Source organism: Calonectris borealis, chromosome 1, assembly GCF_964195595.1.
Source record: "Calonectris borealis chromosome 1, bCalBor7.hap1.2, whole genome shotgun sequence".
NCBI classification, from domain to species: Eukaryota; Metazoa; Chordata; class Aves; order Procellariiformes; family Procellariidae; genus Calonectris; species Calonectris borealis.
In genome coordinates, this window is record NC_134312.1 from 160,400,741 (window position 1) to 160,420,210 (window position 19,470).

General features: G+C 41.3%; 1 protein-coding gene across 9 annotated transcripts in view; it reads right to left on the reverse strand.

Moving 5' to 3' along the window:
• Nucleotides 1–18,091, reverse strand: part of PCCA (propionyl-CoA carboxylase subunit alpha) — a 291,279-nt gene extending 273,188 nt beyond the window's left edge. For 3 of the 9 annotated variants that reach the window (XM_075137809.1, XM_075137851.1, XM_075137867.1), the window contains exons 1-4: nt 17,979–18,078; nt 9,467–9,544; nt 5,897–5,944; nt 5,733–5,801 (exon numbers count right to left, since the gene is read on the reverse strand). In XM_075137809.1, the coding sequence (XP_074993910.1) occupies nt 5,733–5,801; nt 5,897–5,944; nt 9,467–9,544; nt 17,979–18,041 (258 nt within the window). In that variant the 5' untranslated portion in view covers nt 18,042–18,078. Of the gene's footprint in view, nt 1–5,223; nt 5,295–5,732; nt 5,802–5,892; nt 5,945–6,643; nt 6,704–6,834; nt 6,892–9,466; nt 9,546–17,978 lie in introns of those variants that run through there. The other 6 variants (XM_075137825.1, XM_075137833.1, XM_075137806.1 and 3 more) reach the window with 6 other exon arrangements.
• Nucleotides 18,092–19,470: the final 1,379 nt, after the last annotated feature.

The window sequence follows — 19,470 nt, forward strand, 5'->3', positions numbered from 1 at the left end:
TCAGGTTATATAAGCACAAACTCCTGAAGTGCTATTGGGAGACAATGAGCTGTCAAAATGACTGAATTTCTAGTTTTGTAGCAGATTATGGAAGAAAGCTCTGCATATTTAAAGTAAACAGCAAAAAAAAAAACGAGTAAATGAGAGTTTGGACAAAATTTAAGACCTCTGTATTTTTAAGTTAGTTACAAGTAAAAAAAACTCCTCACTTTTGGATAAACCTCCATTGTTCAATATAACTAAGTTTTTTTAGATTAAAACATAAATATTGTGGGGGAATTTGGCATTTATTTTTGCCAACTGGATTTCTTAAGAACAAAATAACATGACAGCATTCCATTAAGCTACAGGGAAGTCTTCAGCAAAATTCAAAGCTTTTATTGTTTCAGTCAAAAGCTCAACTTCTTCCCTTAAATTCATTCAGCTCAATACAGACTTGGTATAGAAGCTTACAAGCTTAATCAGCTTTGCAGTTTCTCTAAATCACATTTTCCCCCAACTTCCTTCTCAAATACTGCCTCAGATTCCAAGGTTAAAAAAAAGCTAGGAAAGGAATATAGATCTTCCATTTCTAGGTCATTTGATTTTTTCCATTTTCCCTCACTCAGAAGACTACGGTTTCTGGAGAACAGTTGAATTCTGTGCAATTATTTTTACATCAATAAAAGCACTTGCATCATTTTTGGGTTTATATTGTCCAACAGAATAAGATGATGATCTGCAAAAGTTAAGAACATTTGGAGATGTCTATGCTTAAGGCAATTTAATACAATAACACCTGAAGTCTTAAGTGACTGATAGGAAAAAAACCTATGTTAAAGTAGTATAACTAACTGTCCACTACTCCATAAAGTTTTAGTAGTTTACATTGCTTTCCCATGGGATTTTTTCAGTCATTTATAGTTCATTGCTTCGTATGGCTATAGAATCCCTGCTGTGTCAAAAAATGCCAAATAAAATTATATCTCATTCACTGCTTTATGCTATACCTTCTTTTGTTCAGATCCAATTAGTGAAAGCTTGTTCTTCATTTATCATACTTTTAGCTGATTACATTAGGCATTACAATAGTTCTCTAGCTTTCCTTGACAATGTTTGCACCATCAGTGTTACATTTATGGTTGAGGAGGCTCTTTCATCTTAACCCTCTATTCCAATCAGTTCAGGGGGAAAAAGTACATACGATTACTCTTGTTTAGCCAAAACTTCTTTGCTTGTTTTCTCATCCCAAAAACAACTCCACCAGATGTTTTAATTTAAAAAATTTCCAAATTCTACCAGTCCTTCCCCACTTTACCTATCCAAGTATAAAGAATTAGAGCTTTGCAAGCCAAACTCTGAAGTTAAAAAAAAAAAAATCAGCATTTTGAACAGTGTACAATTTCTTTCCTCCACTTCCCCCAAAATAATAGATGTAATAAAAAGTATTAGCCAGGATTTTCAAGACCCTAAAAAGCATCATTATGACCTACTTTTTTCAACATACTCAGTACCATATAAGCAACTGTATGCTCTATGGGGGTCTCAGTAGCCATTTTGTCAGGCTGTTTTCCCCTACCACCACAATGATTTTATTTCAGGACAGTTGTTAAAGCAGCAACTTCTCTTCCACAGCACAAATAACTTTGGACATAATCTTTTTTTCATAATTCACACCCCCTCCCATCTCCAAAGGTAAATGTAATCCAATACCATTTAATACTATTTCCAGCTACCTGTAACTTTGCATTAATACACAAGCACTCTGAAGTCATTCACCTCCTTTTAAGCTTCGTTAACATTTCCTCCCTATCACCTTAGTAGTTTTAACCTATACAAATCCTTCAGATCTTCAGCAATTTTTTAAATTAAGAACACAAAACAGTATTTTGTTCCTTGTGTTTTCCTTCGAGTAAGCTTTATTTGGCTCTCAGCAGGTTGTTCAAATTTTGCCACATTCCCAATTTATAACAGCCCTTTCTGCTGCCTCCTGCTCACAACAGTGAAGTTTTAATTTCTTGAAATGAAAATTTCTTTGTACTGTTATAGTCTAATTGCGTATTTTATATATTAATAAGAGGTATGTCAAAATGAATATTGCTCTAACAGCATACTCAAGACATTTGCCATGGTGTTCCACAGAAACCAAGTCTGAAGAAAAAGAAAAAGTGGTTTCACTGAAAGTGTGTACGTATTTGAGCTATTCCCACCACCTTCATTCAGCACTGTAAACTGCACAAGGATTTCAGAGAATTTTAACATTAAAAAATGAAAGAAAAGTTGAATATTCAACAAAAAAGTCATTTCCAAAATAAAGTTATAGGATAAGATTATCCACTAATGAGTCTTACAGTATCTTTAGTCAAAGACCAATGATTTTAAGACTATGTACACCACTCCTATCCAAGCACCACTGAAAATGCCTGCCTGGGTCATTTATGCATATGACACTGGATGAGGAATAAACTAGAAACTATCACTGAAGAGCCTGAATTGCTCGATACCTTGTGATTTTCCCCCCCCCTTCCTTAAATATTTAGTGAGCACACTCAAGGAACCCTGCTTCACTTCAATTTCAGTTCTCTTTTCAACCAGTATGACAGAAAGGAAAGCCAGAGAGATGTAACAGACTGTCTGCTTTGCCCTCCTTTTACAGTTATTTGTAAAAATTAATTACTATTAAGAGTATCAGACTACCCATATTTCAGCAAGTAGCTACATAGATGACAAGTAATGTAATAAATAAGAGGCTATTACTACCTCTCAAAGGTTACTTTAAGTTCTAAACAGAAAATTTACCTACTCCAATTAATGCTATTTCTAAACACTTCAATCAAAAATATTTTTGTAAAGCATCCCTACCTACTCTAGTCACATAAAACCAGGTCCCACTGTTTTTAGTAAAGACAAACAGCTTTGGGATGGGCAACTAATTCAACCACATACCTTTACATTTACTTCTGCCTTTGGTTCAATGACTATCATCATCAAAGTAGCTGCCTATGATATTCATTGCCTTTGCAACACAAGGAAGTGAAGGAGTGAGGGATGTCTTGCTTAATTCTGTCAAGCACAAATCAAAAGGATATTCACAACTCTTCTGTAGCGTCCCACCACTAAGCAAACAGGTTTCTCCTGGCTACATGAGGACAGAGGTTCATTTGCATCAGCTCCCAAGTTTGATTTCAGAGTGTTTGAGATTTTGCTACCACTGGTATAACCAAGAAGATAGCTGTTAATGGAACCTGAACGCAAACGAACAACATGGGGCAAACATGGTTTGTTACTTTGTGGTAAGTAACATAGTCAAAGGATTTGGCCTCTAGACTCATCTATTCAGATTGTCCAAACTGGCAGTCACACACATCACTGCAATGGCCAGGTCATTTCCACAAACAAGGACCAACTGGAGGTATCGAAGTCATTAAGACATGACATTAGTTAAACTATTTCCCAGTCCAAGCACCCAAGGTAGCGATTAAAGGATTTATGGTAGACGTAAGCTATTTTTTTGGACTAATTATACATATGTTGCTTAGATTTAATACCACTACTCTATTTAAAGCACACAGAACAGTGTTTCAAGCAGCCTGTCTCTGATTTTCCTTTAAATACTTGGAGCTTCTTCAATGCACACAGCTAATGCTTAACCTTGCACAGATAGGGTTGATCAGTTTTTAAGTAAGGAACCAAAGAGCTAAGCAGACACTATTTCACTCTTACAGCATTTGTTAGAGCATCATCTCTAGTCCATGAACTCAAGATGTCAGCGTCTCATTTAACACACTTAACTTTATCTTTATGGACTGTTATATTAATCAATTTCTGACACACTAGCTTGGATTTCCTTTCTCTTAACTATTACAAATTAAAGACCCTATTCATATTTTAAAGCTAAGACAGCACTGTAGATTGAAGCAGAGTAGTATTATATTTTCAGTTTCCTCTTTGTAATGCACTACTTGCACTCCCTTCCCTAAGGTCGAGTCATACTTTTCCCTGTCATACCCTCATTATGTTCTTCAATCTTGGTTTTTACTTACTGCTTTCAGATTTTTTTCATATTCTCCAGCTCATAACAGACTCCATACAATAAACAAAGCCATCCAGACACACTTGAGAGAAGATGAATTCATTTGCTCAAGTCCACTACTAACTGACAAAAGAACATGTCTTCTCTTGTTTAAACAGCGTTTTTTAGTCTATTTTCAGAATGAATTCATGCCAGTGAATAAGGCTGTGCAGTGCTGCTAAACAGCGAATCCATTTATCCTAACAGCAGATACCATATACATAAGATGGAATACAAGTACCCATCAGCATGCTTCAGTTTTACCAGAGGGATCATAGATCATACAGAGTAGTTTGTACGCATATCCACTTAACCCTTGGCTTCCAAAAGAATTGTACTTTATCATGATGTCTGACACCCATCCATTAAGAATTCGTTTCACAGTCCATTGAGCGTCCACAGCCTACTATACTCTCCCAGTTATGGCTACCAGTTAAAATCCAGACCAAGTATATTCTTCATTCACCTCAGAAAGAAAGAATTACTTGGCATAGAAATCCAGCAGTAGGGCATTTGTCCTGTCTCAGAAAATCAAGTTTCAGTCGCTTGCTCTACCTACAGCCTATTTATATGAACGGAGCTGGTCACATAGGGCTAGAACCACAAAAGGACTCAGACAAAAAGCACTGTCAAAGTCCAAAACTCCCAACAGTTCTCACCTTTCACTTAACTCTGAAACACCTAAGTTCTAACTACTTTCACAGATTCCATCAACCATGCTTCAGTTTTTCAATGTTGAGCAACCTATATTCACAAGTCCTGTCCTGCATAAAATACACATTTTTTTTTTTCTGATAGCTTGTCTGAGGGACCTCTTCTATTAAATCATAACACAGGGTTTTAACTCCCTTCCAGATTTCAACAAACTATCCTGGGACATTGGGGCACCCCCAGTCCTTTCTCCTGTAGCAGCTCTTGCAGGCAAGGAATAATATGATGTTCTCTCTAGTCAACAAGGATATGCAAATATGACTACACTTGCTGTTATATCACGAAGGCAATTATCTTCCTATTCTTGCTATGAGTGACTTAAAATATTTCTAAAATAAAGTAGAGAAGAGACTACAAGACCTGAAAATGGGCGAGTAGCTAGACAAGTACCTTACTTGTCTATTTTTACTTACTAGCCATTTTACCACCTTCCTGCCATCGGTGCTGAATATTCAAGGTACCTTAATATCCTCATCAAATGGAACAGCTCCAGTAGGCCTGTTCAGCACACCTGGTAGGAGAGGGCATTTTTCTGGAAAGTGGGAAGCAACGAGTTGGACTTACCAGGCACAGGAACAATTTATACCAAGTTCTATACCACCTCCTAAGATCCACTTTTCATTGCCTTTTTTGTGTACATTAGCGAAACAAAATTTAGGTTTTGCTGCTACTCTTACACTTGGTGCACATATCTACCAGGTGTTACCATCTAGCTTAATCCAGGGAAAAAGGAAGGTAACATTTACACGAGCAGAACACAGAAGAGTTCACACAAAAAACACACTAAATACCTATCCAATCCTCCCCCCTTGGTATTTCCCCTCCTTTCAAGCACATGGAGGAAAAGGACAAATACAAAGATACTTCAGAATTGCCAACATGCCCACCATGGTAATCAACGAGCCTGCATAACAGTTGCAAATCTTGTCAAATGACTAAGAATCCCATCTACCATTCAAGCAGTACTTACAGCACTGGCATCAACATCACTGTGTATGGCAACTGTTTTAATCCCCATCTTCTTACATGTTTTGATGACCTACCATATAAGAAGTGACAATTATCAATATTTAAAATACCAATAGTTTAAGAATTAACCACAGAAAGAAAAAACTTAGAAGATTACATACTTACTCGGCATGCAATCTCTCCTCTGTTGGCAATAAGGAGTTTTTCAAAAGTCTGAAGGGAAAAGAACAACAAGGATCTTGAGAGATGAACAAAACACAAGTTTTTCTCCCTCCAGAAACACACATTCTTTTCTCCTCCACTTCCACTGAAAGCCTGATTTATCCATGAGCTTGTAACTCTGAGATCACCTACTTTTAAAAGGGTTTATCTGATTTAACAACGATGATATAGCATGAAAGGTATGCTATACTAGATCTACCTAGCACATACACAGATTCAGAAGAAAAAGGTGTTGACTATTCACACCAGCATTCCCTGGATCTCCTTATCACACACTGTGCAGAAACTAGAACTCTACAGAGGCTCTAGGAGACAGTCAAGTCCAAGAAAGACACATTCACAAGCACTGCCAAATACACACCAACAACCTCTACCCTAGAAGTGCCTAAGTTGCATGTTTTTTAATGCACAAAGATATTCAAAGGAGGCATGCTTACCAGACTTCCCAGGTCTCTGCTTTTTTTAAAACTATACAAAAGGAAGGACCCCACATTATGGCAGTACTCTAAAGATCATGTTTTAAAAGTTTACACCTACATTCTGCTAGACACAGAGCAAATGCCCATGCCGACGTTACCATCCTTCTGTTGGAAGCTACCATGTTCTTCCCCCACTGCAGTACGCCTGTGAAAGCTCCCAAACCTGCTTTGGGAAAATGCCTGTATAAAACCTAAACCTAGCTGATTTTACCTCTACTTGGAGAATGCCAGCAGGTACCTGCAGTGAGTGCCTCTAACCAGCACAGATGACCTGGAATACAATACTTATTTGTCATGAGAGATCTTTAAAAGGCATTCCAGTCATAAGCAGGAGAAGTTCCTCTCTGCCTAGGGCATGAAGGGTAAAAGACCAACACTTCCGCCCCTGAAATCCACTGTCACCTTTCACACTGGAGTGCACTTAATGCTGTAAATATACCTTCAATGCTCCTATCATGCCTGTAAGACGGGGATAACAAGTTGTCAGAAGTCAATAAGCCTTACACCCCAGACAAAAACTTCCCATTAAGAGAGAGTGGTGGAAGAGCAGAGTTGCTCAGCATAAAGATCTTACTGCTGGGAGTAAGGGTTATTGCTGTCACTGGCCTTGCTTCTAAGTATACAGGTGCACTTTGATACTGCACCTGCTTGGTTGTAAACACAGGCTGCCACTGAAAGGGACAATCCTGCTTTACACACTTAGGCCCACTGCTTTCCATGTATCAAACCTAGCAGGGATGCAGCTTCAGGACACATCAGTTCAACACAATAAATCGAACAGTCCTACTCTGCCTCCCACACTCCAAATCAAAAAACAGCATAGGGAACCAGCAGGACTCTCCCCTTCAGGGGCAGCCTGCAGTTACACCAGATTAGGTTTATCAAACTATACCTTAAGACATTCAATAGCTATTCTCCCTCCCCTACACCAAACAGCTGTTTTTCATATGGACTTCAGGGAGAGGAAGTATTGCCACTGCAACAACGAAACCATTTGTTACCCCCACAGTCATTAGTTAATTTGGGGAGGGGAAGACAGGTGTAAGAGGAGAGGAAGGAACACAGCAAAACCCCAACAGGAATTGCTATTGACAGACTAGGGTATATATTGTTTGCTCCCCTACTCCAGACAGACATAGTCAAGGTGCCCTTGACAAAATTTACTTCGTCAAAGTCAGGGCTGAGCTGGCATCACATGACCAGTTTAAAAATACTACCATGCGATAACAACATACAGAAATTAAGTGATAAAACCCTCCAGGTAAGAGCTGCAGCAAGCTGATATGGTAAACTCAGCCAGACTTGCTGAGGAATGCATACCATTGCCCAGTACACAGGCATACCCACACCCCACTCAAATGATGGATCTTAAACATCCTTAAGCAAGCTCAATTATCAGAGATATAAATACTGTAACAACACCACAGGAGCTAGCAATTTGTTTGGAGAGCTTTTTTAGCTGGGGACCTGGTCTAAAACCCAGTGAAAAAAATGAAAGGTTTCCAACGTGCTCACACAAATTGTTCCTGAATCTAAATTTCAGCATTTAGGTACCTGAAGCTTTTTAGGCATACAGACTTGAGGGGGAATAAAAGAGCTCCCAAATACTTGGCACTGAAAAGTTTAACAACTCAAATACTTCATCAATTTAGTTCTTCGTATGTAAGAGTTGTTTTATTAATCAAGTATGGTCACAGTGCAAGACAAGACTCTCAGTATCAAGATGTTAAGAATATTTGACATACATTTTAATTCTCTAATTCTGCAATAAAGGAAGAAACTGGACTCTTGCTCCTGCTGTTAAAGACAAGTCTCCTGCTGTTAAAGACAAGTCAGTAAGATCTTTATGCTGAGCAACTCTGCTCTTCCACCACTCTCTCTTAATGGGAAGTTTTTGTCTGGGGTGTAAGGCTTATTGACTTCTGACAACTTGTTATCCCCGTCTTACAGGCATGATAGGAGCATTGAAGGTATATCTACAGTATATTTACAGACAGTCTACATGCTGCTTTGAAGTAACATGCAGCATTTCTTTTTTATGTCATTTCCACTAATTACCTTAAAAAGGTCTGATATGAAACTCCTGTCATTAGAAAGACAGTGGAAGGGGCAGTGAAGGGAAAAAGTAGAAAAGAGCTTAAACTGTCTGCAGCAGCCACTGGTTAGAATGACATAGCTCCCAGTTAAGAGAAACCAAATACCCAATTACATTGTCTAAACATAACTATGCCTTTAGAAAAAGAAGGGGACCTTGATTAAGAATACAGATTTCTTCAGAAGACTTCTTTTTAAGCCACAGGTACATACAGTTTTTCCCTGTTCTTGAATACTATTTCGCTACTGGTTAATTGCTTCTACACTGGTATATAAGGGCCAGCCTATCAGTCCTGAACTGTTGGCATTCTTGCCCTTCAATACTAGCATATCTTCAGCCATATTATTTTTCCAAATGTGTTACTTTAGAGGCCATGCCAAGACAATCTCCCACAAGAAAAGTTTTTCTTGGCTAGTAACCGTAAATTGAGATTGCTACTGCAAAAGTCCCAAGATGAGGATTTATTATTCTCTGCAAGCCTTAAAGGCCCATCTTTATCCAAGCTCTAAAGTTCTCACCCCCGTGTCAGATTTAACTGCTTCCACCGTTGCATACTTTTGTTTCTGTGAAAAGTTTTTGGCTAGTCTAGCTCCCAGATGTTTTAACAGGCCTATACTTCCCACACCATGCGAAATATTAATAGTTGTTTCATAATTATAACATGTTCAGGCCAGTATGTGACTTTCCCAAGCTCACAATCACTTATCCAACCTTTTAAGGTATGCATGCACTTGAAGTAGTATCCAATCTTAACATGTATACTGCAAAAGCAACTTCCTTTTTGGTTTAAAAAAAGGAAGAAAATCATGCTATTAAATGGGGGTTATATTAGCAGAACTACCATTGTTAGTAGCAGCACAGGGGACAGGATAGCTTTAAAAGCCAAACATCAGTGGTACAACAAAATGATAAAGAGAAAACATGCATCATACTACTTACCTTTTCATTTGAATCATACACAGACGAATACAGTTTATGTGAAGTTTTAAGGCACCATCTTGAACACAGTATTTCACACTACAGAAGAAAGAGGGAGTTAAACATTTTCCTCCTGCTCCAGTATTCCAGTAAGATAAAAACAGTTCATATACTGACATCTTGAGAAAACTCTTCCATATCCTTCCATTCCGCTACCAAGTGGATGAAAGCTTAAAGATCTGCCCTCCCCCAAATACACACCCAACAAACAGTAACCAAAAACAATTCAGAAGCTCTAGATACAAAGTCATTAGCTTAGGTATAAATGATTTTTAATAAACTCTCCACTATAACGTCTTCTTTCCTTCTTCTTCCAAGAAATACCTACCAAGAAGTTCTCAGAAAAGCATGCATGCGTGTGCCTGTACACACTGGGGACGGGGAGAGCCTTCACTGCTAGGGAGCTGTTGGGAATAGAGCAGGTAATGGACTGGGCCAGTACGGAGAGCAAAAGTAGAACAGACTTTAGATGCCAGTTCAGCTCCCAGTCTTCCCCACCACAACCCCTGACAGTGGTCTAAGGAAAAGAGGCTTTTTTCTCCTTTTCTCCGAGACTTCTGCTCTGAACTAACTTCCACAAAGATTTAGCTCCTACAGTTTAACAATTTTGTATGATATGTCAGGAAAGGAAGCATACATATGCTATTTCAAAGAGAACGCAACAGATGATACAGCAAATTTGCAAGTGTATCCAGGAGATTCAGACAGGTACTTCTCAAGCAAGTCATTTCACAACATAATGGCAGTTACAGTTAACAATAAACAAACATAATCAGACAGATAAATGATCCCACACCAAAGTTGCATCGATACAGATCCAGACTTGGGGAAAACTACACTTGCTCACCCAGTTAGAATCAAAAAGACTGTAAGAAGACAAATATCATCTAGTGGGAAGCACAAAACAGCAGTGACTGGCAACTGCCAGAACTCTGTCTGAAAGAATTTTTTTCAGAAATTGCAGAAATCTGAGCAAGAAGTTTAGTAGAAAGTAAAGAATCTCCTGTGAGAAAAGACTGAAAGTGATGAAGACAGACTACACTAGAAAGGAGACCAAAAAATAAGGAAGTATATGTTCATATAAAAAGGTTAATTAGATAACTCAGCTGCTCCTTCCACAACAGTAGTAAACACAGAATTTTATCAATTTTTCAATTATCTTAAGTGTACTGTAAGCTCATACTGGCTCTGAAGTACTAGTGGCCAGCAATAACTGGAACGAGAACACTCCCTACGCAGCCCTCTAGCCTGATCTAGTTTGAAGATACTTTTCATGTTGCACCACAGAAAGCAGAAACCAGGATTGAAAAGGGCAATTTGAAATGCAGCTGATATTATAACGTTATAAAGGCAAAACAATATATTTCAATACGAGTCCTGTAATACAGAACTAAATGAAGCCTTACAGCACACTACCTCATGCCAGCTCAGACCGAGCTTCATGAGTAGAAAGCTGCTACAGCTTCACAAACCATTTAGATGTCAATCACTAGTGCCAGACATAGCATACACTGTCCAGGTAATCCAGATAAACTTAATTATTCTGGAAAGATTCAGATATTCTTAATTATTCTGGAACTAAAAAGTCGGTGGAAAGCAACTGTTCCACCTTTTTTCACTCACTGGGTTCTCTCCCACCCAGTTTTTTGTTTTGGTGGGTTTTTTTGCTTCTTTCATTTTTTTCACTTCACTCTCCAGAAACAAAATCCAGAATAACAACCTGAAATGCAAATCATTTGATGTGCTAGAATCAAAACCACCAGAGGTTTCTTTTTTTGCAGGGGTATATTATTCTTCATCCAAGGATGTGACAGTACAAGCTGTTTCAGGCATTAAAGAGGGAAGATACAGTTAAGGACCTGCCCTGGTTTCAGCTGGGATAGAGTTAATTTTCTTCCTAGCAGCTGGTATAGCACTGTGCTTTGGATTTAGTATGAGAATAATGTTGATAACACACTGATGTTTTAGTTGTTGCTAAGTAGTGCTTTCACTAGTCAAGGACTTTTCAGCTTCCCATGCTCTGCCAGGGGCACAAGAAGCTGCAAGGGGCACAGCCAAGACAGCTGATCCAAACTGGCTAACAGGGTATTCCATTCCATATGACATAATGTTCAGTATATAAACTGGGGGGAGTTGGCCAGGAGCAGCGATCGCCGCTTGGGAACTGGATGGGCATCGGTCGGCAGGTGGTGAGCGGTTGCATCTTTTTTTTTTTCCTGGGTTTTACTCCTCTCTCTCTCATTGTTTTCCTTTTCATTACTATTTTTTTAATTATTATTATTACTTTTTTTCCAATTATTAAACTGTTCTTATCTCAACCCATGAGTTTTCTTACTTTTGCTCTTCAGATGCTCTCCCGCAACCCACCAGGGTGGAAGGGTGAGCAAGCAGCTGTGTGGTGCTTGGTTGCTGACTGGGGTTAAACCACAACAGGACAGAACTCCGCCAGCTGCAACCACACCTACCAGCTGGTCATTATCCCAAGTTTACAGCAGGGCTGTTACACCTTCAGTGACTGTTTTGTGATCTAGATCCTGTTGGAGGGAGGAGCAAGGATAGCTATAGCAGAAGCAGCAGAGTATACTCTCCCGCACCAGAGTACACACAGTGAAGCAGATTGAGTCCCTCTCCTCTCAAACACTATTGACAGAAATGCTTGTGGGACCACAAATAGTCTGAAGAAGGTCATACAGGACAAAAAAAAAATCTCAACCGAGTTAACATTATTCACGGAAGAAAGTGCTTGATAAGGGTCAGTGGGGCTAATCTAAATACTTGCAGTTAGCTGGGGGGGAGGGGACAAGGGAAGAAAACATTCTGAACCTTTTATACAAAGCTGGTTTTGAACACATATGAGAAGCCAGAAAAGTTATGCCACAGATGGAAACTGGAAGGAAAGGCTATGATGGGAAAATTAGTCAGCATTAAGTTCCAGAATCTTAGCCATGTGCTGTCTTGAAAAAATTCAAATATTTTATACAGAAAGAGTAAAGTTACCAAGCAATTAAAAAACTGGAAAAGCATTAAACCACACTCAGCTCTGTTTTTGCAGAATTGGACAGATTTCATGTAAAAATCTTGTAGTGGCCTAACCTAATTATGCATCTATGTTTAAAAACTTAACTATCTCTTCCCACACACACTAGAATCACTTTTCAGCCCTGAATTGAATACATGTGGGGTAATTTCCTAAAACAAATCAAGCATATTGCTCAACTCAGATGCGAAATTCCAACTCAAATTCACAGTTTTGGAAAGAAGGGGTTGTGGGGTTTTGTATGTATTTGTACCAATATACACTAAGGTTTAAGAGCTTGCTTAATGTAGAATCCACTTCAAGAAAAGTCTCTTTAGTGGTCTGCTCGCAGTCACTATGAGCGATTGAATAAGTACTTAAAAATAAACAGACATTATTTTGTAAATAATGCATGACTAGGGCCACAAAGGAACACTGCTAAATTGCCATCTCCAAATCGACAGCTACTCAGGTGTTACCTACCCCTGGGCTCCCAAGCTCCTGCTATAGGCAGGTTCATTAAAAGCTACACCAAAACCTCCAAAGAACTCTCAAACCACCAACCCAGCCAAGCCAATCTAACACTCAAGCTAGATTCTTTATTGGCTGCTTCCCCAAAACCACATAGGCCTAGGTATTATACCTTACATAAAAACTTCCTCAGAACAGAGCCCAGAGAGCTCAGCTTGACCGAGTGACTTTTTCATATCTTGCAAAACTAGGAAAAGGCAGTAGAATAATCAGGTATAACCTATTTTTGTCATGACTTGTTACTGCAATTTGATAAAGCTTTTGACTCTTGAAAGCCCAAGAACACAGACTATTCATTCATGAGAGCTCAACTCTGGACTTCTGAGTTTGGCTTGGAGCTTCCCACCTCTACTGAATCCTCAAAAAACAGACCATGTTAGTACGGTATTTTAGAAAAGCATTCTGCTTTACCTATGAATTGCACAACAACCAAACTGAGCTCAAACCTGAATAGTTGTAACAGTTATAAAATAACTTCATATAAATCAAACTACACAATAAGTTTTCAAATGGTACACCACACACTCAGTGCTCATCACACACTGCCACTTTGAGGCCTAGCAGAGAACCTGCCTCCCAGGGACGCAGCGCAGCCCTATGAAATCTCTTCAGGTGGTTTAAGGACACAGCACACAACAGCAAAACAGAAAATTAACTTGTTATTTAGAGATGGCTTATATGTGTGTTTTTAAAGGTTTATATGTCCCTCATCAAGAAAAGAAATTTCCCTGCCACACTGGTCATCTTGTAAATAACTCATTGATACTGAGCTTTCTGGACAGAAAAAGGTCTCAGTGTTGAAATGGAGATGCAGAGTTCCAGATTTCACACAGGAAAAGCATCATATACCAACATTTGCTTTAAAAAGTCTAATATGGGAAGGAATGTATATTTTAGCATTACTAGAAAATACAGTAAGCAATGCCCAATAGTAACAGCTAGAATAGCATCTTTATTTTCACTAGCCATAATTTCTACCTCTTCCTCCTGTCTTCCGCCAGCAATCCTACTAAGATTTTTGCCCCTACACTTTCAGAGATTCAAGTTTAAGACGCCACAAGAGTAACCCCTTTATATTTGCAGTGTATTTCCCATTAGCTCTAAGCATTCCTGAGTAATTATAAACATGAAGAAAATGCAATTTTCTCCATATTTTAATTACACAGGAACTTCAGGTATCCTGCAAGAATTTTAATCTATAAGACTGAAAATGTAGCTTATTAATACAAGATCGTACAAATCTTGTAAACAGAAAAGCAAACATAATGCTTCTAGGGTTTTTTTCCCCCCCTCTACTGAGGCACTTTCCCTTCCTTCGTATTCTCTCAGTGCATGCTGAACAGCCAAGCACTTGTAACTGTAAGCAGATCCTCCTGAAGCCAACTGCAAACAAAGATGTAGTACAAGGTTCTGTAAGGCACACTGCACTATACATAACAGTTCTTTCACTCTTACCAGGTTTGAGAACCACCAGTAATTCTAAGAGAGAGAAGAGAAAATCCGTTTTTCGTATTTGCCAACACAGCACACAAACTACAAGCAAGGAAACACCGATCCACCTAAGGCTATTTTTTTTTAAACTAGATCATTCCTACACCCAAGTACCTTCTCCCTTGCACCAGTCTCAGAAGTTTGTATAGTTCACGTAGTGAACCAGACCAGGGAATACATCCAGCTGAGAAGATACTCACAAGGAGTGGGAAAAATGTGTTCTCAGCCAGATTTCAGTACAGCTTATCCACTTAGATATTCAAGAAGCAGTGCTGGCACAAGTTGGAGGGAGACAGAAGCCCAAATGGAACGGCCCGTGTTCAAGACCAAGCAGCTGCAAAGTTGGAACAGTTTCTCACAGCAGCAGCTTAAACAGTTCCAGTAAAGCCAGCGCCTGTGAAATAGATCACAGCACTGTAACAATCATGCAGGAACCACCAATGCAAGGTTGGGACAGACAAAATAACAAAATTAAAACACACAAATAGTGTTTCAGAACAAGACTGACATTTTTTACTCAATGTAAACTTTAATAAGTCCTTCACTTTTTCTTTCAGAACTAAGATTTGCCCATAGTAGATAGCACAGCATGCTTTGCCTACAGAATTCAAACAGCTACTCCTGGGAGCAAGGAGAAAACCAGAAGTCTCTATGTAGTATGCTGTAAGAGTGCTTGTCAGTACCAAAATCTGTAGTTTACATACTAGAAACAATCACTGAACTCCAGAAGTTTATAGGTCTACATTCATCTCCCCAGATTGGTGACCATTTTAACTCCTTTCTTTAGTGGCAGATGATACCAACCTTTCTATCTCATCAGCCTAATGCTTCTGTGCTCAAACAAGGGGAAAAACATTTCCCTGGAATAACAGCATGCTAAAAATAATGTCACAGGAGAGCAAGGAGCTCCCACTGGTGCAGATAACGTCCATGACTTAAAAATGGTGGGTGGATAGATTACAACTTATGAGGGCACAGATGGCAGAGAAACTTTCCATACGTTTAGTTCAATGGTCTACACCGATAAAAATCCATGCCAGCAGTTTACTGTTGATTTCATGATGTACAGTACTTATCGCTTTCTTCTACATTATTTTAAACAGTCTGACAGCTCTCTCAGAAGAGTTTCAAGACTGAAATATCAAAAGCCATCTCTCATCCTCATTCTGTAACCACAGCCTTCTTTCAACATCAGATTTTCTCCCAGCTCCAGAAGGGCAAAGCACTCAAAAATAAATTTTGGTTATATTCTAAACAGAACAAGTTCCACATAAAAGCTAAATAGAAGTGCTAAGCATTAGATTAGAAAACACAGCAATTAGTTGAATCCCCAGCTCAGCATTTTTGCACTGTCCTTTCTGAGGTCCTTTACTGATTCCTGCACGAGAGGACAACTCACTAGCCACTAGTCCTTGCAAAAAATGTAAGAGCTCCAAGCACATTAAAGTTTGAAGACATCAATTATATTATTTGCCTACATTAGCAAAATACAAAAGAATCTATGAAAGTAATTCCCTTGCAAATTTGTTTAATTAAATCTTTTCCAATATACCAATGTCCTGAAGGTGACTTTCATACACAGGTATAAAGGGCTAAAAATCACTTCAGTTACCTAAGTCAGAAGTGCTATTAGGTAGCTATAAAAATATTTTGTTTTACAAGAGTGTCACCAATGTATCATTTCTATAATGTTTACACTGACACAGTCAGACCATACCCTTGAGATGTTAGAAGGAAGGAGACAAAGTAGGCCTTTCACAGGGAGGCTCCAAAGGATTGACATCAAAGTCTTTGGACTATTTAGTGGGAACAGCCGAAGTCTTCCAGATCTATATATACATACATGCATATATGGCTACCAAAAATAAAGTCTTCAAACAGTACGAGCCCTCTGCTAATTCCAAATCACTGTCTCCAATCATCCTCAAAATTCTCTTCACTTTTCAAGAAGCTTCTCTTGCGTACACCTTCGCAGCAAAACTGGTTTGCTATGCATATTTCCTGAGAAAAAAATACTTGGGTAAAGCACATCCTTTTTTCCTCTTTAACCCCTTCTCAAAAGGCCCTGGCCACATAAACAACCTCTTTTACGTGATTCCTAAAGACATGTGAGGAGTTCTTTACAGCATTGTTATGGGGTTACATTTCTAGAGAGAAACCCATCCCACATCCTGACGGGTACACAGAGCAAAAATTTTCTGCAAGTCAATCCTCTCTTCTCCATTGGAACTTGTAGACCTTGACACATATTTTCCTTTTCAGGAAAAAAAAAAATAATTATAAATTCTTCCTATTGTAAGGAAGTAGAGGTATTTTGCACCACTTTTCCCACAAACTAGTTGTAGTGTCATTCAACTGTTACACAACACTGTGTGATAATGCTGCTTGTTCTTATCCTAAATATTCTCCTCTTTCTTTTAACACAACCTGTAGAAGTAATGGAGAAGAAAACATAGCAACTGCCTCAGGGAAGTTACTCCATAATCTAAGGAATAAGGCTTTCGAGAAGTTTAAAGTCTTCACCAAAATCATTAGTATGGTTCTGCAATAAGTTTATTGCATTTTCATGAAAAGTAAGAAGAATAAAAAACCACAGTAAAGCTTCAAGTGACAGCTGAAAGATCCGTAAGTATCGGAAAGGGGAAGAGACAACAGTTTCACGAAGCAGTAGGCTTTTTCTATGAGCTAAGATTTTACTACTAAAAATAGTACAAAACTACACTCGACCCCCGAGTTTTTATAAGCTCCTGTTTAAGAGAGGGAGAGAACAGAAGTAAATAGGGAGTGGCACATAACCCTCTCCAGCAGCAGAAAATTAAGTTAAGAAGAAAAAAAAAAAAAAAAACAACCACTCCTGGATGCTGCGAGCCCTCAGCAACCGAACCCAGGTCCCAGCTTTTACAGTTTCACAACAACCACCGCCTTCCAGCCAGCACCCGCAGACCACCGGCCGGCCGGAGGCGTGCCCGCGGCGCTCCCCGCCGGCCACCCCACCCCCAAGCCAGCATCGGCCCCCCGGGAGCCGCAGGGGCAGCACCCCCTCCCCTTCCACCCGGCAACCTGTAACTGCCGCAGCAACACGCCCGCACACACGCGCTCCCCAACGGCCCCTCACCCAGCCCGGGGGGGGCGGGGGGGGGCACCCCCCGACAGCCCCAACCGTTCAAATGGGGACGCCCCCTTCCGCGGCCCTCCTCAGGAGGAACGACACCCCGTCCCCAGCCCCACACGCGGGGGACAGCACCCGCGCGGCGACCCCATCCGCAGCCCCTCACGGGGGAGGGGGACCCGCCCCGGCCCTTTACACAGGGCACCCTCAACCGCCCCGCAGAGCGGCCCCACAGCTCAGCGCCGAGCACCACGCAGGGAACGGGGACGAGGGAGGAAACCCCAGTCCTCCTTGGCCGGCCTGCCCGCCCCCAACGCAGCTCTCACCCTCAGCAGCGCCCGGAGCCTCCGGCAGCCGCCCGCGACCCCCCAACGCAGCGCCGCCGCCATATCTGCCGCCGCGGCCGCCGCTGCCCGGCCGCCCTTTCACCCGGGGCGGCGGAGGGCCGGGCCGCCCGCAGCCAATCCGAGCAGCCGCCGCGGGCGCGAGGGAGCAAGCGCGGCCGCCTGCCGGCGGCGGGGGGCGGGGCGGGAGGAGCCGGGCAGCCCTCGCCCGGGGGTCCCGGCAGCTGCCCGCCGCCCGCCGGCGCCTGTGCCTGCCCCTGCCCCCGGCTGCGCGCAGCGAGGCTTGCACTGGTGCGTGCTTCCGGGTGTGCGCGTGCAGCCTTGCAGTCGTGCCTGCCCCTGGGTGCGTGCAGCGGGGTTTGCACTTGTGCATGCCTCTGGGGGCCTGCAACAGCGTTTGCATTTGTGTCTGCCTCTGGATGCATGGAACCGGGTGCGCACTTCCAGAACTATGCCTCAGGGCTTGCATTTGTGCCTGCCTCCAGGTGCGTGCAACAGGGTTCGCGCTTGTGCGTGCCCCTAGAGGCATGCCTCGGCAGTTGCATTTGTGCATGCCTCTAGACGTACGCCTCAGGGCTTGCATTTGTGCATGCATCGGGGCGTGTGCCTCGGGTTGCATGCCTCTGTAGGTGTCTGTCTCACACTGTTATGCGTGCATGCATCTCTCCTGTGCGTCAAGCTGCATTTGTGTGCATGCGTATATAGCTGATTTCGTAAGTGCAGGCTTGTGTGTAGAACTTGGGTCTGTCTATGGGTGACAGGACAAGGGCTTTCCCCTGTGCCTGCACATAAATAGGGCTATCTGCACCTGTGCATCCGAGAGCTACAGCAGCACAGGTACATCAGTGCAGAGAGAGGATTCATCCACCCTCTGGGATAAAGGTGAAAAGCATAACTGTGCCAGCAGACCTGATCCATGCTCCTGCACTGTGCGATGCAAGCGAGGCTGGCATGAGGTGTGGCAGGAGAGGGATGCTGCCAATCCTCTATTTCTGATCATCTGCAGGAACTACTTACTGCTCGGCTCCCTGGCACACCATACTCCAGGACAGCTTCTTCCGAAATGACCTGTGCTGCTGGGCTCAGGCTCTCTGCTGCAGGTATCCACCATCTCAGCTGATGGAGGTGACAGTGGTGCCAATCCCCAAGTAAATTGTCATCCCTGAAAACGCTATGAGAGTTCTGCCGTGAGAAGAGTGCATAAGAAGCATCACTGTTACCATCTTGGACTTTGGTTGAAATACAAGAGAGGCATAAAGCTGTCTGTAACACTGAAGTGGGGATAAGATGTTCAAGTCAATGTTCACAAGGCAAAGGAACAACAGGGGTTTTTTTAAATAGCATTATTAAAACAATGGTGACGTGGGAAAGGAGGGTAAACCGGAGCCTCCTCTTTGTCCTCGCCACAGTAGCAGAGCAAGACTGCTGTTTCTGAAGCTGAAAGACAATTATTCTTAGCTAAGGAAAGGGAATA